Raw genomic sequence first — 20,634 nt, forward strand, 5'->3', positions numbered from 1 at the left:
AAGGTATACAGATTCCCTCCCCTTTTTATGTGTTGGGGATGAAATGTGTCATTTTAAATGAATCTTAGCGCTATTTAGTTTTGTTGTTTCTTTGGCTTTGGTTACACTTTTGGGACGGAGGGGTAGTTTTTGTTGTTGGCTTTGATTTCTCAAACTTATGTGGATATGGGTATTATGAGATGATAACCCCAAAAAAATTACTTAATAGGTGATGGGTTTTGGGATAAGCCAACCTTTATTTTAATCAAACCGAGTTACAATTTTATTGCCACTGCCTAACAAAGCACATACATATTGTAGGAGAGCCAGACTAACCTTTCTTGTACATGGTGAGAACTTGGTGAACTAAGTTGATGAAATTTGAAAAGTTATCTTGACTATCACCAACTCAAAGACTACAAGAAAAACAGAGTGTTAATAAGGCTGGCCAACCAAGGTGGCTCATATACAAGACATTTGGATTTTTCTTCTTGACTCAAAATGGGGGAAGTTTCCATCTCTCCACATTTAACGAACCTCTAACTTGTCTCGGGAGATAATCAAAAAGAGTGTATGTGTACACATCATCCCTGGTGTGACTCAGGGAGGCCATTTATCTGCAACCTGTTTGGCCTTCCTGTAACAATCTTTGGTAAATATAGTGTGGTCAATTAGTTATCAAATTCTTTATCTCATTTAGAGTACCTTCAAGCCTATATGCTTGCACACTCCCTATCTCATTCACCTTGTTATTGGATTTATTTCCCTTCCTTCAGCCGTAGATGCATCATTGGAAGTGCTAACGTTATTACCTTTACCCTTCTCGTAACAGTTTGTCATCCTTCTCCCTTTGCCGCCTCTCCCATTTTTTCCTGTGTCACCCCATCATTAGTATTCTGATTTAGTCACGCCCCTTTGCATACGTTACCTGAACTTCATCTTGAGACACATATTTTGTAGGAGTTGAGAATTCGGTATGATACTGAAATATGAAATGGGTGTTACTGGCCTTATTGTCTTTAAGGAATAGACAAATTTGTTAAATATAATGACTAAACTGATGACTTACGCTGAACTAGAGTTATTTTACTTTTCAAAAGTGGGAGTAACAGTATTGACATATACTTAATAGTAGCCAATTTGCCAGAGCGGCTGTGAGTTCCCTTGTCAAAGGGTAGCGGCTGTGAGTTCCCTTGTCATAAAAAAAAAAATATTATTGTGCTACCTGGAGTTGCAGTAGGTGATTTTGTTATTTGTTAGTCAACCTTTTATAAGCAGAGAATCAGCAGGGGCCAATACAATTTAAGTAAATGAATGTTAGTTATTGTTGGGGTTTTGGGGGGGGAGGGGGGGGGGGGGGGGCAATAAAATTTAAGTAAATAAATGTTAGTTATTGTAGGGGTCAATATCATAACCGTAATTGGCGGGTGGTACAAAACGAAGAAGATAAAACAAAGAGCATTCATGGGGACGTTGGCTATAATGTGAAAGTTAAGACAAGCAAAAGAATGGAAGTGAACAATTTATGAAACAAACAACAGGGAAAGTTCCATTTTTTCGATTAAAGTTCCATTTTTTCGATTAAAACGCTATCAAACGGATTACTCAACATTAAAAGGGCTTGTTTCAGCTTTGTAATTGCCTCCTCCCACTATAATAGTGGAACTTTTTTTTTTGTCAAACTTTGCCTTTATACTATGGACATTCCTTATAAACTAGAAAAATTGAACACAGGAATTATATCGCAAAAAGTATAGGACAAGATTTTATTGTAGTCCAATATTATGAGGCACGTCAATGGTCATCAAGTTGATTCAACGATCGATATAGGGACTAAGCCAGTAAATTTCACAGGTGGGCTAGAATTCTCTGGCCTGACATACACCGTGATGAAAAAGATGAAAGATACTGATGGCACAGATGGATGAATCAAGAAGTGGACTTGTTGCACCAGATAACTGGCTATGCACCAAAAGGTTGTGTAACTGCAGTTATGGGACCAAGTGGTGCTGGAAAATAAACATTCTTAGATGGTTTAGCTGGTAGAATTTCGAGTCTTCGAGGCAGAGTTTCTGTTGATGGAATGGAAATGACACCAAGTTTTGTTAAGAGAACCTCTTCTTATATCATGCAGGATGATAGGCTTTTCCCAATGCTAACTGTTTATGAGACATTGCTGTTTGCTGCTGATCTTAGACTTGGGCCAATTCCAATGACCGATAAAAGAAAGCGCGTTGCGAAGCTAATCGAGCAACTTGGTTTATCTGTAAGTCAATCAACTATTATTATATACAATCAGACCTCTCTCTAACAACATTTCATTATAATAGCCACGTTTTTTTGTGGAACCTATCTTTCTTGTTATATTATATTATATTCTCTATAACAGCATTTCGCTAGCAGCCAAACATATCATAACAAACAAATGTTGTTTTAGAAAGATTTGACTGTACTTGAAAATTAGTTAATCACATGTATCTGTCTGTATTAAAAATTTATCGTCTATTTATGGCAGTCGGCTAGGAATACTTACATAGGTGATGAAGGGACCCGAGGAGTATCTGGTGGTGAACGTCGTAGGGTGTCGATAGGAGTGGACATCATGCATGGACCATCATTGTTGTTCTTGGATGAGCCTACTTCAGGTAAGCGTGGAGGATGTATGTCACGACCCAACCCCGTAGGCCGCGACTAGTGTCCGTGCTGGACACCCATACGTACCCAATAACCCAAACCAGTATATAAGCAGAATATACAGATACAGAAGTCGAATGGCTCTACTAATTATCGCGGACAAACGGACATATCGCACGGAAGCCGATAAGGCTATCATAGAACATAGCAACCCAAAACATATACAGAATCCACATGTATGTCTACAGACCTCTACGAACAACAAACAAATCACAAAACGGGATAGGGCCCCATCGTACCCCTGAATAATATGTGCAACAGAAAAGTCTGTACCCAAAATATAAGCTCCGGACAAAGGAGCACTCCAAGATAGCAGAATAGGAACCTAAGCGGGCGGATCTGCAAATCGGTCGTCTGTACCTGCGTGGCATGAAACGCAGCCCCCGAAGAAAGGGGGTCAGTACGGAAATTGTACTGAATATGTAAAGCATAGAACATAGTAAATAAAGTCATATCCGAGGCAGAAGGTACAGAAAATGAACGGAATATCCAGAATATCAGAATGCTGATCATAAACATAAACAGTGCATGCAGAAGACATATGTCATATCTGGTCCCATTACGGGACTGAGTAAACAGAACGTGGTCGCCACCCCGACACTGGCGCCACAACACATCATACTCCGGAGTAGGGAATATCTCCATAACATATCTTATCAGAGTGTGCACATATCATAGCATATCAGATGGCCATATCATATCATATCATAACATATCAGAATAAGTGTACATGACACAGCATACTCCACAACCCATGTACACGTATACCTGCCCCCTCACATCGAGGCACGGCGAACAATGCAGTGGAATACGCGTGATAACATATCCTGGCCCGGGCTCAGTGAAGGAAACATTGAGGCATCCACGAATGGAGTAGTGAGAAACTAATGCAAAATAAAATATAGCACATTTACGGAGACTCAGTAGCATAATTCAGATGACAAACCATATGACAGAAGCGAAGCAGTAATCATAGTGTATGCCTTTCGGATATCACAATAGTATATGTCGAAATAAGCTTTCTGAAATCATTTTCATGTTTCAAAATACATTATGGGACTTATCAAAATAATTCAAAAAAATGTCATATAGTAGTTAGACGAGTAGTCAAGAGTTTCCTTTGAATTCTACTTCAAAATAAGTCAAACGGAACAAATCAGAAAAATCTGGGAATAGTGGGCCCACCTCGGGTCAAACGAGGTGGCGTACAGAATTTACGGATGTTACACTTCATAACCTCACTTGTGAGAGTTTTGAGGTAGTCGGGTCCTATTTGTGTAAGTTCTAGATGTTTAGGCAATTTTCCTAACTATTCATACACTTTCAATTCAATTCTACTGAATGAAAAAGGGGCAAATTCAGATGCGGATTTCTAAGAGTAGAGTCGTCCCCGAGGCTCGTATCCAAGCCTATCATACCTAGGACATGCCAAGAGAATGAAAAGCAAAGCTTTACATACCTTTTTCGCTCCTTACGCCTCTCCAAACTCAATTCCCATTTCCTCCAAAATCTGCAATTGGTCACATTTACCAATTATCAATTTCAAACCTTTAGAACTTGAATCTTAACTTACACTTTTCTACAAATATTTGGGCAGCATCTCCCCTATACATACAACATCCCTGAGATTTAACTCAGCCCCAAACATCAACAACCAAACCAACAACAATACCAACAACACCAACAATCATTATAAAACACAATATAGCATAACTAGTCTTCTTTCCAACATAGTGCAATAGCTTTCATTCCAACTTCACATTTTCAATTCAATACCAACATTCACATATCCATTTACTAATCAAGATCACTCCAATACAATTCGAAAACATTTTCATATCATTTTACAAAATATTCACAAAATATACAAAATATACAAATTTTCCATCAAAACCATAATTCATCCGAAACTTCTAATCTTCAACATACATATTCATAACACATTTTCATCTTCCAATTTCATCAACAATAATCATAATTTGCACCTTAACAACTTCATTTCCATAAATTCATAAAATCATTCTAAAATGACATAACCTTCTACATTCCATTTCAATGCCAACTTAAACCATTTTCTTCCATTTCCATCACAAGGCCACAACAACACAATTACCATACTAAATAATTTAATTCATGTTCTTCCTCCAACTCAATGCACACGGCCATAAACACACACACCCACAACACAAAATTTTCATACTTTTCATTTGTTTCCACACACTATAACATATATATAATTCTTCCATAACAAAAAAGAGTAAAATCTTACCTTTTCTAAAATTTTCCACTTGCCACAAAAGGTATTTTCTTGTCCCGAAAATTATACCACGTTGAAGAGCGTCTTGAGCTTAGTAGGAATACAAAAAAATTAAGATTTTTGGACCAAAGTTGGAAGGCTTCCAAATTTTTTTTTTTCCTTAGCCGTGAGCCCTCCTTGGCTCTCTCTCTCTCTCAAGTTTTTTTTTGAGTTTCTTGAATCTTCCAAAATAAAGATGACTAATGGCTCATCTTATTTATTTGATTTTAATTTTTTTTCATGGGCTTGGGCCCCTTTTAATGACCATGGCCGGCCACCCCATGAAAATTGGGCCTCATTTTTTTTTTCTTTTTTTTTTTGGGCCAACCCGGTTGGTCCCGAGTTGGGCCTAGCCTACTGACCTTTCGACCTTAAAACGTCCATATCTCCTTGTACCGACGTCACCTGGGAACCCACGACCTATGGTTGGAAAGCTAATTCAATTATCTACAACTTCTATTTCTTGGTATTTTTCCAAATTCCAAACTTATAATACCGTTTTTTCCCCTCAAAGTCAGGTCACCCAAAAACGTTTTCTTAAAAATATTCGTTTGGAGGGCTTCCACTTTGATTTGGCCCAAGGGTCCTTCATGAGTTGTGTTTAACTTTACATATGTGATTCATATAACTTGTCACATGTTCCAAAAAAAAATCTTGACGTGTGGGCCCCACCTCAGCTTACAAATAATCTGACGTTAAAAAATACGGGATATAACAATGTAGTATATAATTAACGGTTTCAACTGAACTCGACATTTTTACACTAAGTATAGATATATAGGTAGTTGACTTTGAATCCATTAATTTAAATTTTGAATCCATCCCTGCATTAGGTCTTGATTCCACTAGTGCTCATAGTGTGATTGACAAGGTGCATGCCATCGCCCGAGCTGGTAGCACTGTGATCCTAACAATTCATCAACCTTCATCTCAAATCCAATTGCTTCTTGACCATCTCATTATTTTAGCTCGCGGACAGCTCATGTATCAAGGATCTCCGATTGATGTTGTTGAACATCTTGGTAGAATGGGGAGAAAAGTACCAAAGGGAGAAAGTTCAATAGAGTATTTGATTGATGTGATTCAAGAATATGATCAATCTGAGCTTGGAGTTGAAGCATTAACTGCATTTGCACTTACTGGAATGAAACCTCCAACGCTTGGTGAAAATGAGATGTCAATTGTCCCTCTATCACCATCACACCCGTCTAACAAATGCCTTCATTTGCAAACAAATGCGAAAAAGGACCAAGATTTTGATCATAGTCTGAGAAGTCCCTGGAATTCATCTAAGTCTTGGAGCGCTAGCCACAGTGGATTTCTTCAAACACTAGGTTTTTCACCTGCTAGACAACGTGTGGATCATAGAAACCAAATTCCGATAAGGTAAAACATTCATTTCTATAAATGTCAAGGCATGAGCTGTTCAAATTCTTAGATCAGGATGTTAAAGTGTTCTACATTGGCTGAGGGAACAGATTGTTATCTCTTTATCTAATCTCGGACAATTCTCACCAGATGAGAAGTTTTGAAGTTGAGTTAGGCCTAATGTCAATTTTATTAACATGGTATCAGAGTCAGACCCATCCCTATTACTGGCCAATGTTGCCCCCTCTCGCACAACCCCCCACCCATCAAATGATATAGGCTCCAGGCTCCAAATGCTCAAAGTTGGGCGTGCCGGTACGCCTCATGAGCTAACTTTTTAGGTTGAGTTAGGCTTGAGTTCTAACACATGCATGTTAATGCCTATTTTAACTCAGGTATTTGTTTAACTTGCACCTAGGTAATTCGATCTTCCTAATTGCTTTAAAGCTATATCTACTTTATCTACTGATATATGATATTTGTGCTTTTTTCTGCAGTGCATCTGCAGGTGACTATGCCTATACTAGTGAACATTTTCAAAGTACTACAACACCTCATATTCAAAGTAGTGAATGCACTCTTAAGTCTTAATGAAAACGATTTTATGACTCCATATGCTGCTGCCAACACCAATTCTTACCAATATCTTGGCCCCAAATTTGCAAATTCATTCTTATCTGAGATATGGATTCTCATGAGACGGAACTTCATAAACATCAGACCCACCTGAACTTTGTTTTTCGAGGCTTGTTGTGCTAACAATCATGGGAATTATGATGGCAACCATGTTTTTGCATCCTAAACAGAACCTTCAGGGCATAACGAATCGCCTTAGTTTCTTCATCTTCACAGTTTGTCTGTTTTTCTTTTCTTCTAATGATGCTGTCCCGGCTTTCATTCAAGAATGCTTCATTTTTGTCCGCAAGACATCTCACAATAAGTATAGAGCCTCTTCTTACACAATTGCAGGCCTAATTACTTACCTCCCTTTTTTAGCTGTTCAGGCTGTAGTTTATGCACTCGTCGTTTGGTATGCACTGTCGCTTCGTGGACCATTTATATACTTCTTGATTGTACTCTACGTTTCACTTCTGTCCACAAACTCATTTGTTGTGTTTGTGAGTTCAGTAGTACCAAATTATATCTTAGGATATGCTGCTGTCATTGCTTTCACTGCCCTTTTCTTCCTGTTTTGTGGCTATTTCTTAAATAGTCATGACATGCCATCATATTGGAAATGGATGAATTATGTATCAACTACGTGTTATCCATATCAAGGGCTACTAATGAATGAATTTCAGACATCACAAACTTTTGGAATTGACCCTCTTGGGAGGAATGTAACTGGCAATGGGATATTGAAATCACTCAACATTTCTCAAGTTGAAAGCAAGAAGTGGGAAAAAGTATACATAATGTTGGCATGGGCTATTTTATATAGAGTCCTGTTTTATATTGTCCTCCGGTTCTTTTCAAAGAACAAGAGAACATGAAGCAGTTAGAGGCGGATCCAAGATTTTTAAGAGATGAAGGCGAAGTACCATTGCAGCCATTACTCTTTTGTAGCAATTATTGATGAGATCTTAATATATATATATATTTTTAAAAAAATTAACTCTATAAATATAGTTCGAGGGGTAAGCCGATTAATTTGCCTTGTACCTGCCGTCCACCTAGACCCTCCCATGCAAGAAAAAGGCTATCTTAATGCAGGACTTTTTGTAAGCAATGTCCTCATTTGAAGAAATGAAGATTGATCAAAATACTCCTTTTATTTACTGCTAAATGAGGATGCACCGGTTTAAATGCTAATTTGTACTTTCCATATCATAATAGCACAAAAATTGCATTTTTTTCAGGTAAAGAAGTTAAATTTTAGCTTCTATATTTGCTTCCAAGTAAAAGCTCCAACTTCCATTTCTTCTTTGCAATTGAAAAACAGTTTATGTTACTACTCAAAATTATCTATTTTAACTAAAAATAATTTGGTCAAAAACTATTAACTTCCCAAAATAAGTATTGTTGTTCGACAAATAAATACATTAACTTTCCAGAAGCATCATGTAGTACTAAAAATAAGTTTATTCAACCATTTGATACCCCAAACTCACATGCCTCCACCAATTCACGGCACTAGGGGCGAACTAGAGGGGTTGAAGGAGATTCACCCCCTTCACCGGAAAATCACATACAAGATTAATTTTTTTATGTATATATAATAAATGATAATTTCTTGATGAAAATATCGAAATTATGTACTACAAGGTGATACAAATAGCAATAGTTTTAGTTAGAAAAAGGCCTACCTAAAAGGGGCAAGCCAGCTTGGACCACATCCAGAAATGAAAAGAGGGAAAATTAAAAATCACTCAATTCCACTTCTGGTGTTATGGAAGTATCAAATAAAAGTACACCAAACTCTTTGACTTTGTTTACTTTTTGTGAGAATGAAGAAATACATGTGGCCATTTTGAATGATAAATATAAATTCCCTTTGGATTTACTCTTTCTCATGCAATTTGATTGGAAGAGCTGGGAATGAGTATTGAGTAGGTTCATTTATAGGATTACTAAACTAAAAAGTGAGATTGTAGAAGTATCTGTAAGTATGACTTGATATGCCCCACTTAAATCAAACTCATGAATAATTCCCAAGAGCTTAAGATAATTATTTTGTTTCAACAGAAATATGACTACCAATTTTAGAAAATCCCAAAAAACTTTTATAATTTAAATTTATAAAACTAGAGGAGCAATTTTATTTGTGCCTAAGCAAGTATATTATTTACCTTTTTCATCTTCTTTTAAGTGTTTAATTTGTCTTTAATGGTAAAAAGTTGGCCAATTTTCGGAATGAAAGTTATACAAATTTTCAGAACTTAGAGAATTAATGCTCAATTAGATAAAAAAAAAAAAAAAAAAAAAATAGTTGCAAATGACTAATTAGATAATATTCTTAACACTTAGTTTAGTATCATGACTAGTTGACTCGGACCACCTCTGAGAAGTGTGGTTGGATGGATGAAATCCCTCCATTATTTTTTACTAAAGGTCATCAATTCGAGCTCTAGAAATGGAGATACTCCTATTTGGAAGCGCTTCCCTTTAAGTCGTGAATCTAGCACTGCGTGAATTCAAATTCAGTGAATTTCGATGCCGTTAAAAGAAAGTATAAATACACACATGTTTGTATGTGAGTGCATTATTCTACACATATTCCCCACAAAACAGGAGAGTTGGCAGCCAACATTTGGGTTGAGTTGCACAGTTTAACCAACTATATATCCGCTCTTTTAAGTTTCTAACCCACTACATCATTTGCACATTCTCTTTTGCTTTTCTAATTAATTAATACCACCAACCTGCTTTTATATTGGGTGTGTCTTACATTTCTATAACTAAATCATTCTAACTTCTTCATAAAGTCAATTGCTTTCTCATTTCACTAGTTGATATAAATACATTAATCTCCTCTTATTTTGTGACTTAATTATATGCATTTTTGATTTAGATATACTTGGAAGAAATATGAAGGAAAGATCAATAGAGAAGTTCTTCATGTTGCCATTCTTTATAGTGTGTGGTTCTGATTCAAGTGTTGCAGTGAGCACCAGCAGCCATCCTGAGAAAACAAAGAATTCAGCACAGAAAACAAGTATGCCTGTCTCCCTGTATCTTCTCAATCTTCCCGAAGAGGAGTCAAGGAAGGATTTGTAGTTCACGGGTTTTGGACCATAATTCTTTCTAGATAAATTAGTCATACATATTATGAATTTTTTTATAAAAATACAGAGTTTTGTCAAAGTTACTAAGTTCTGCCGAACCCGTATCTCCTATGTGGCTCCACCCTTGTTTTCCCCTCCCTACCCCACATCTAGAGGCGGATAAGATTTGAGTTTTATGAGTTCAGAGTTCTGGAGCAGCGACTTCAAGTGCTAGTAGTTGGGTTTTGAATTTAATTTTAATACATTTTCAGTAACTTTCTTAATACATATACAAAGTTTGGATCAAAATTACTGATTATACCAATTTAAGGTTTTTCACCGTTTTAAAAATTCAATTATGTATTCAATTGAACCTTGGCAAGTTGTCTATCTTTACAAATAGGGAAAACAAAATAAATTAAGATTCTAAGTTATCAAGTACTTTGTTTATCTATGTTTTTGTTTTCACTTTTGTAACATTGTTACTTTTGTGTAGAGCTTATTCAAGAAAGACGAGAAGGAGAAGAGAGCTCCTCAAGTGTAAAAATGAAGAGCTTTTGGGGATTATTGGCCATGACAAGACCAAGATTCTCACGAAATGTGCAAAGATTGAAAAGGCATTTCAAAGGTTTCTCCCAATTATTTGGTAAGCAATAAAGCATTGTCCCTTGTACTTTGTATTTGTAAGATTTCAATCTCATCTTGCAAACGTTTTCTATCTTTTCTCCCTTACCGGTCACAAATTCACATTCATACAAAAATAAATAAAAAGGCTAAATATATAGACAACCCTTTTGAAATTATTGTCAATTTTCATTTAGGCACCTCAACTAAGGCTTTCACCTGTAAGACACTTAATGTATGCCCAAAATATGCCTATTGAACACCAGCAATGATGCATTCTACGCCAACAAATGAGTTTATGAGTTATTGGTGAGGTAAAGAGGGATGTGAGAATAGTGAAGAGATTTAACTCCAGAATGAGAGAAAATGAGATAGAGCAATATTGTGCATGGATATGGTGGTAAATGATTAATCAATATATGCGTCTGAATAATGTGAATGTAGTCGATTTGAGTCCGGAGCCAAAATGGATTATTTTTGCAGCCATTAGCCCAAAATAGTATGTTTTTTTTTTAGACCAAAATGGGTATTTATTTCGTTGGATAACCAACGAAATACCCATACTCACACTGTTCCGGTGCCGAATGAATTGCTGCATTTCGCTACATGTGTAGCGAAATGCAACAAATTAGTTTTTTTTTTTTTTTTTTTTTTTTTTACATTTCGTTGTGCAATTCACGAAATGCAACAATTTTTTTTTATTTTTTTTTTGCAATTCGTGAAACTAATGAAAAAAATTACTTTTTTTTTTTTTTGTGCATTTCGTTGTGCAATTCACGAAATGCAACAATTTTTTTTTTTTTTTTGCAATTCGTGAAACTAATGAAAAGAATTGGTTTTTTTTTTTGCATTTCGTTAATTGATCAACGAAATGGGGTTTTTTTTTTTTTTTTTTTTTGCATTTCATGAAATTAATGAAAAAAATTGTTTTTTTTTTTTTTTGCATTTCGTTGTGCAATTCACGAAATGCAACAATTTTTTTTTTTTTTTTTTGCAATTCGTGAAACTAATGAAAAAATTGTTTTTTTTTTGCATTTCATGAAATTAATGAAAAAAACTGTTTTTTTTTTTTTTTGCATTCCGTGAATCAATTTTCGAAATAGTTTTTTTAATTTTATTTCGTTCATCTAAAAACGAAATTGGAATATATATATATATATATATATATATATATTTTTGCATTTCGTTGGTAGATCAACGAAATAGGATAATATATATATATATATATATATATATATATATATATATATATATATATATATTATTTTTTTGCATTTCGTGTATTAAAAAACGAAATAAGATAAAAAAAAATTAGTTTTATCCTATATGTTGAGAAAATTAGTGAGCTTTATTTTCAAAAATTGAAACCACATAAGTGAAATTGACATTCACAGCTACATTACTCCGAAATTTTTATGTTGAAGTCTATTGCGCATCATCATATTATAAGTAAAGAAAACTAAAAATTTCCCGCTAATTTGGGGGAAAATTAAAATTGGAAGGGAAAAAAGAGGTTTTCTAGAAAATCGGCCCGGCCAAACCGCCTGATGGCGGTTTGCGCTGCTAGATCTCGGAAAAATATGCAAAATAAAAAAAAATTGCATAAATCGGATATCCGAACGCAAAGTTATGACTGTTTAAAGTTTCACCAATTTACAACTACTCTTTCTCCTATATTTTCTAACTATGTTTTTATCTAATTGAATTAGATTTATATTCAAAATAAAGTTATGTTTTAATTAAAAAATAGTTGTAAATTGGTGAAACTTTAAACAGTCATAACTTTGCGTTCGGATATCCGATTTATGCAATTTTTTTTTTGATTTTGCATATTTTTCCGAGATCTAGCAACGCAAACCGCCATAGCCGGGCCGATTTTCTAGAAAACCTCTTTTTTCCCTTCCAATTTTAATTTTCCCCCAAATTGGCGGGAAATTTTTAGTTTTCTTTACTTATAATATGATGATGCGCAATAGACTTCAACATAAAAATTTCGGAGTAATGTAGTTGTGAATGTCAATTTCACTTATGTGGTTTCAATTTTTGAAAATAAAGCTCACTAATTTTCTCAACATATAGGATAAAACTAATTTTTTTTTATCTTATTTCGTTTTTTAATACACGAAATGCAAAAAAATAATATATATATATATATATATTCCAATTTCGTTTTTAGATGAACGAAATAAAATTAAAAAAAAAACAGTTTTTTTCATTAATTTCATGAAATGCAAAAAAAAAAAAAAAAAAAAAACCCATTTCGTTGATCAATTAACGAAATGCAAAAAAAAACAATTTTTTTCATTAGTTTCACGAATTGCAAAAAAAGAAAAAAAATGTTGCATTTCGTGAATTGCACAACGAAATGCAAAAAAAAAAACAATTTTTTTCATTAATTTCATGAAATGCAAAAAAAAAAAAAAAATTGTTGCATTTCGTGAATTGCACAACGAAATGCAAAAAAAAATAATTAAAAAAAGCAATTTTTTTCATTAGTTTCACGAATTGCAAAAACAATTGTTGCATTTCGTGAATTGCACAACGAAATGCAAAAATAAAAATAAAAAATTAATTTGTTGCATTTCGCTACACATGTAGCGAAATGCAACAATTCATTCGGCACCGGAACAGTGTGAGTGTGGGTATTTCGTTGGTTATCCAACGAAATACCCATTTTGGTTTAAAAAAAAAAGCATACTATTTTGGCTTAATAGCTGCAAAAATAACCCATTTTGACTCCGGACTCTAGTCGATTTACTATTAAACAAGAAATAATATTATCAGGACTAGTGAATAGATTGACCCTGAAACAAACAACAGATATGTTTTATTTTGAGTGGTTCTCTCGATGAAAAAATGGGAAAGGAGAAACAATCGTCATTGATGGAAGTTGAATTAGACACAAAGAAGAGAGAAGTAGAAGACGCAAAAAAGCATTACATTTCACTCATTGACGCGCTCTAGTCTGAGTGAATATCATTCATTGTGCGACATCAATTTGAGGTGTTCAATAGATATATTTTGGCATGCATTAGATATCTAATAAGTAAAGGCCTTAATTGAGATGCCTCGCGATAAGTTTAAGCTCGTATTTGGCCAATCAAAAAAGACTAAGAACAACATGCATTCTATACATTCTTTCTTTTTAGCAATTTCTAGAAAAAAAAAATATAAACAAAAACTTGACTTCAAAAGCTCTTGCTCATGAGATGATGATAGTTTAGCGACATATAAAAAGATAACACATACATTCGACTAATATAGGATACTCTAATATGTGTGCTTAACATTGAAAAACATAACAAGTAGGATGAATATGATATAATATAAAGAAACTGACTATCAAATCCGACTCAACATTAAAAAACTAGCTCTTAGTTAAAACGGTCTATATCAAATCATGAGACAACAACTCATTCCCTGAAGTATTGCAGAACACTAACAAATTTAACTGCTACTGACGTACGTATCTGTTTTTTTTTTCTTTGCATTTTTTTATCCTTATAATTTTATTTGCTACCTTTTTTTCTATTGCAGTGCACAAAAAAGAGGCAGAAGAAGTGGAAATGGAGATAGAAATAGGGTATCCAACAGATGTGAAGCATTTAACACACATAGGATGGGATGGATCAACAACAATTAATCCAATCAAAGGCTGGGAAAATTTGAAACCTCCTGAAGTTATTTCTTTTCCATCAATTTCAATAAAACAATTTGAACTTGCCATGGCTGCCCAAGCTGGTGGACCTATAAGTGTTAATACCAACAATTGTGCTTGACTTTTTAAAATTTTATGTGTAACTTTCTCTTGCTTTTCAATTAAATTCTCTCAGTTTAGATCTTTTTCTTCTTTTGTTGAGAGTGGAGATTAAGTGATACTATGGATTGAATGTGTGGGAATTGGATTGTGTAGCATATTGTTAAAGTTAGTAGGGAAATCTTGTTTTCTTTTTACCATCTGGTCTGTCTTTACAACTCTTTTTCTTATATCTGATTATTCTTTCCATTGACATAACAATTCATTTTGTTCGAAAAACTTTAATGTTTGTCTTTGACATTAGTTGTGAGATTTTTTTTTGTTTGTTTGTTGTTGTCTCATAAAAGGTGAACTCAAAATTGGTGAACTCAAAAGTATGAGATCTGAATCTACAGGTTCACTTTTTAGTGAAACATAGAAACTCACATATCTCTGTGAGGCACATAATAAAAAAGATTCATTTTCTTTGATTAGATAACTAATATGCTACACAAATTAAAAAATAAATAAATTATGTGCAATAAATAGGGAGAAGGGTCAAAAATATCCTCTACTTTAAAAAAAGGCTAAAAATGTCCTCCATACTTATTTTGAGTCAAAAATATCCTTCTCTTAATGAAACTTTTCAAAATACCCTTCTGTTAACAAAATTATCCATCCCCCCCTCCCCCCCCAAACAAAAAATATTTTTTTGACCCCATCCAAACTTAACCCGACCCAGATAAAATAGTAACTCCTTAATCCACCAAACAAGACTCAAACGTTCAATTTGAGAATAGTAACACTTCAAAATCTCATGTTACAGATTAGGACAAACATTTTAGCTGCTTCTTGTTGTTAGATGAGCTGGGAAAACAGGCCGTGGGCATACTGCTGCTTCCATTTCATGGAGGAAGTTGGAGAAAGAATTATCATGTGTTGTTTGGGTTTCATCGCTTGCTTGAATAGGATTTTTACAGTGAGAAGAAATTTATTTCTATAGTGTTATTTAAATCAGGTACAATTTTTGTTTTATTTTTATCTTTTCATGTTCTTCTGTTTGGTGTTTATATTGTCTCTAGAACTTTGATTTTGTTGCTAAAAATATGGCAATATCTGTGTATAAAATGTGTTTTGCTGAGAAGAAGATCTCAAATTTCTATCAAAATAACTGAAAATTACAGCAAAAATTACATTTTTTTTTTTAGTTCTATCCATCCCTAAATATACTTTATTCGTCTTAATTTTGTCGAAGTTGAGATAATATTTGAAGCCATATTGAAAAGAAAGTTGGTTTGAGTCTTGTTTGGTAGACTAAAGAGTTATTAATTTGTTTGGGTCGGGTTAAGTTTGAATCGGATCAAAAAATAATTTTTTGGGGGGAATGAATATTTCTATTAATAGAGGAGTATGTTTGAAAAGTTTCATAACGGCAAAAATATTTTTGACCCAAAATAAATTCGGAAGACATTTTTAACCCTTTTTCCACAATAGAGGTATATTTTTGACCCTTTTATTTTTGAATTAGTCCAATTTAAATTTTGATTTGTACCAAAAATGAAATATATTGAAGGTTATCAAATGAGATATATAGTACAATATAGTAGTGTGAAGCGATCTCATATTAAATGAAACGACTCACTTTAGTTGTCGCCCCTTAATTGTAATCCAGACACAATAATCTTTTAAATATTTTTTAATAGATACTATTGCACGTAATGCAGACTTAGAGCTGTTTTAGAAGTATAAATAGTTATAAGTCATAACATACTTATAATAAGAGCCTGTTTGGATGGGCTTAAAATAAGCAGCTTATAAGCTGGAAACTGCTTATAAGTCAAAAAAAAAAATGGGGTAGGCTAATTTTTTTTTTTTTTTGGCTTATAAGCTGTTTTAGATAAGCTAAGCCAGACGGACTCAATTATTTTTTTGGGCTTATTTTATGCACAAAATGGCTTTAACCTGGTCAGTCAAACACTATAAAAAAACTGATAACAACTTATAAGCAACTTATAAGCCAATCCAAACGGGCTCTTACTCTTTCTTCAGATTACTATTTTAAAGTTGTCAAAAATATTATTCTCCATCTAAAATATTTTTCACCAAAAAAGAAAAAGAAAAATATGCAATAAACATCCTTACAACAACAACATGATGGACCTAAGCCTGGCAACCAGTCCGATTTTACCGGTCTGATTTTACCGGTTACGGTTAACCGTTTAAAATCTACCGATCTGATTTTGATTTTTTGGGACTGGAACCGGTTAAAATAAAATAAAAAAATGTAGCCGTTAACTGTGTGGGCTGGACCGTTGGGCAATGGTCTATTTTGCAAAAATGGCGGCGGCTCCAAATGCCCCTTTTGGTCCCCCAACCCCCCCAAAATTTTTTTTAACACTTTAACCCATCCCCACCCCTATATAAATCCTTCTTCATTTCCAATTTTAATCCACACCAATTCACTCTTCTCTTTCTCTCAATTATAGCTACATTGCAATAATTAGCCACTTTAAATTTCTCTCAATTAAATATTATAAAGTTTTAATTCTAGTTTCAATTGGTAATTTTGCAATTAAAATATTGTTGGTGGAGTTGGTGATTTTGAAACAATCCGAAGTAGCTTTGGTGGATTTGCAATTCTAGCCGCTTTCACTTGTTGGAAATTAGTCCGACAATTTGGTACCTTCGTTCCAACTCTATCTTTATTTTTCGCTATTTAATTTGTTGCAATTTATTTTCTTGTGAGTTATTTGAGTGTGATTTAAATTAATTCTATTTAATAATGGCGAAAAGATTTAGACGTGGTGCCGGTAGTAGTTGTATTATTAGGGGTGAGTTTAATGAGGAAACATTTGTGAACGAAACACCTAATTTAGGTATTGATGTTGGTGGAAATAATCCACTTTTAGATCATGAGGTAATGCAACAACATTATTCCGACACTTTTAATGAAATTGATGATGATGAAACACAAGCTCCCGAAAATCCCATAGGAGATACAAGTCCTGCATAATCACATACACAGGACAAACCGCCAAGAACCCGTAAGCCAACCGCTAAAATTTAGAAATTTATGACTAAGAATAAGGAAAGTCAAACAGTTAAATTTATCATATGTGGACAAGTATTTGCTTTTAGGCAACAAACTAATAAGGATGGTGGAACAGGTATACTAAATAATCATATGAAAGCTAAACATATGGATGTTTGGGGAGAGCAAACGTGTTCAAATGTAAGGGGTATTCAAATGACGATAGATCCAGGAACCGGTAAATTTTTCGCCTATGACAAGAAAAAATAGCTTATAGAAATAGCTAAAGTGGTTGCTTTTAATGCTCTACCATTTTTCTTTCCTTCGGGTTGGGGTTTATTACTTATATTTAACGTTGTTATAATCCGTTATTTGAGGATGTTCCTAGAAGTACTTGTAGAGCGGATGTTGTAGATTTGTATAAAAAAAATATAGATTTTATTTGCACCATGTATTTAATTCTTTAAATTGTAGTGTTTCTCTTACCGCCGATTTGGGTCGTAGTCTTAACAAGAATTATAGTTTTTTTACATGATAGAGGGAAAGATCGTCACGATGGAAAAAATTTAGCGAATTCAATGTCTACTATTATGAGATTTTTTAACATTTATATAAAAACACTTTGTATTGCTTTAGATAATGCTTCTAATAATACAAAGGCGATTGGTCTTTTAAAAAGGAAATTAAACCCTCCGCTAAAAAATATTTTTCATGTGAGATGTAGTTGTCACATTTTAAACTTGATTGTTAAAGATGATGTTGAGTGTTTTGAAGATTCTATTCAAAAAGTTAGAAATGCGGTTGCGTTTCTTTTTTTGTAATGCTAATAGGGCAAAACTGAAAGATTTTAAGAATTCTTGTGTGAAAAATGATCGTAGACCTAGGAAAATTCAAGTAGAAGTTGACACTAAGTGGAACTACACTTACATTATGTTACAACAAAATATGATTATAGAATTCCCATACAACAAGTTCACAACCATTTTAATACGAATAGTGATGATTGGTTAAATATTATCGATTGGAAGATGTTAAGGAATGTGTTGGACTTTTACAAAAATTTTATAATGCAACTCTTACTTTTTCTAGACAATTCTATCCCACGATAATCGAAATTTTAGCCTACTTAGTGGAAATAGCTAGAGTTTTACAAGAGTATAAAAATAAATCCTGTTATCAAGCGGTTATTTTTAATATGACAACAAAATTTAAGAAGTATTTTTTTTCTATCCCAATTTTATTTATATTGGGTTCTCTTTTAAATCTTTGTTTAAAATGTCTTATACTAGAGCATTGGTTAATCAAATTTATACCTTTTTAGAAGTTGAAAAGGAAGGTGAACCATCTTTAACTGAAGCTGAACTCGCGATTGATGCCGAGTTTAGAAATGTTTTTAATCATTATTCTAACTTGGAAGAAAATGCTACTACACCCGTTGCTCCACGCCCTACTACTTCTCAAAGTAGCAAAAAGGGCTTGTCGCATTTAAAAATTTTACATTCACATCCAATTCATTCTTATAATGCAAACTTTGATGAATATCACCTTTATTTGATGCTGCAAAATGTGAATACCAAGGAACTAGATAATACTTTGATGAATATCACCTTTATTTGATGCTGCAAAATGTGAATACCAAGGAACTAGATAATTTGGACGTCTTAGCATGATGGAAGAAATACAAGGCAAGTCATCCGATACTTTTAAGAATGGCTCGGGATATCCTTAAGGTTCAAATTTTAATCGTGACTTCGGAGAGTGCATTTAGCCAAAGAAGACAACAAATTGAAAACCATAGACACACATTATCCGAATTAGCTTGCAAGTACTAGTGTGCATTTGCGATTGGATTAGATAGGAGCGACGCAACTAAAATTTAGAAGCGTTGGAAGGCGAAGAGGAAGAGATTGCAGATTTGATAGCAAGTGGAGTGGACCAAATGTAAAACTTTGAAGATATCGCCATGATCGAATATTATATGTAGATATTAACCAAATGATTGACACTTTCTTATTTTATTATTATACTATTCATTTGCAACTCATGTATTATTTGCAAGTTAAAAAAAACTATAACTTACAAATAAATGTTATCCATGAATGAATAAAATATTTGGCTCCTTGAGCTTTTTCTATTTACTTGTGTTCATATTTTTATATTTTTATTTATATTAAGTTAGGAATATACCTAAAATATACTTATAATATACATTGGTAAGAATAAGGTCTGCGTACACTCTACCCTCCCCAAACTCCACGTTGTGAAATTTCACTGGGTTGTTGTTGTTGTATACTTATAATATGCATCTACTTAAATTAAAAACTAGAAAGTTATATATTTGAAAAATAACTAAGAATATACTTATAATATAAATATACTTAATTTATAAAATAAGAATTTATAAACTTAAAAAAAACTTAAGCTAAAAATAACTTAAGTTATAATACATATAACTTAAACATATATAAATATATATAGTATACATAAAACTTAAACATAAGTATACATAGTATAGATATAACTTAAACATATATAAGTTATATAACTTAATAATATTAATATATATAAATATATTTTTAGTATATTTTAGATATATGTAGTATAATTTAAACATATAACTTAATATATATATATATATATATATATATATACACTATATAAAAAACAAAAAAAAAAAATCTAACGTTTTGGACTGATCCGGTTCCGGTTTCTATTTGATACCGGTAATTATCCTATCAGCCCCTACATAATTATCCTATCAGGAATTTTTTTTTTTAAAAGGGAATCAAACAGAGTTTGCCAAAAAAAAAAATTGTTCTGAAAATTTTCAAACAAACGCCAGCTTAAGCACCAGATTCGCTCAGTAAGCACTTCACCATCCTTCATTTCATCAGCCAAATCAAATGAATTTTAAAACAAATTAAGAGTAAAAGAACATAGAAATTTACTCTCTCTCTCTCTCTGTGTATATATATATAAGGTGTATACATATAGGCATCATAGCCAGCCAAAAGCGACAAATCAATGGTGTTCTGAGATGCAACATATTTTATGGTACCAACTGATATGCATCATCGAAACAAGATTATCGTAGTTTGACCTAACATAGAATTTATTTGACACAGAATTTAAGAAATAAAGAAATACTTCTGAAATTTATAATCCAAGAGCCTGTTTGGATTAACTTATAAGTTGATGAAAA

General features: G+C 33.3%; 1 protein-coding gene and 1 pseudogene across 1 annotated transcript; both read left to right on the forward strand.

Annotated features, from left to right (window-relative positions):
- The first annotated feature begins 1,763 nt into the window (after positions 1-1,763).
- On the forward strand, positions 1,764-7,830 carry LOC132602671 (ABC transporter G family member STR2-like; annotated as a pseudogene).
- A 1,913-nt stretch (positions 7,831-9,743) lies between these two features.
- LOC132602672 (CRIB domain-containing protein RIC4-like) lies at positions 9,744-14,683 on the forward strand. The gene is made up of 3 exons (XM_060315466.1): positions 9,744-9,992; positions 10,538-10,687; positions 14,203-14,683. The coding sequence occupies exons 1-3, from the start codon at positions 9,866-9,868 to the stop codon at positions 14,442-14,444; spliced, it is 519 nt and encodes a 172-aa protein (XP_060171449.1). The 5' UTR covers positions 9,744-9,865; the 3' UTR covers positions 14,445-14,683.
- Positions 14,684-20,634: the final 5,951 nt, after the last annotated feature.

The sequence above is a fragment of the Lycium barbarum genome, chromosome 7 (assembly GCF_019175385.1).
Source record: "Lycium barbarum isolate Lr01 chromosome 7, ASM1917538v2, whole genome shotgun sequence".
In the NCBI taxonomy this organism is placed as follows: Eukaryota; Viridiplantae; Streptophyta; class Magnoliopsida; order Solanales; family Solanaceae; genus Lycium; species Lycium barbarum.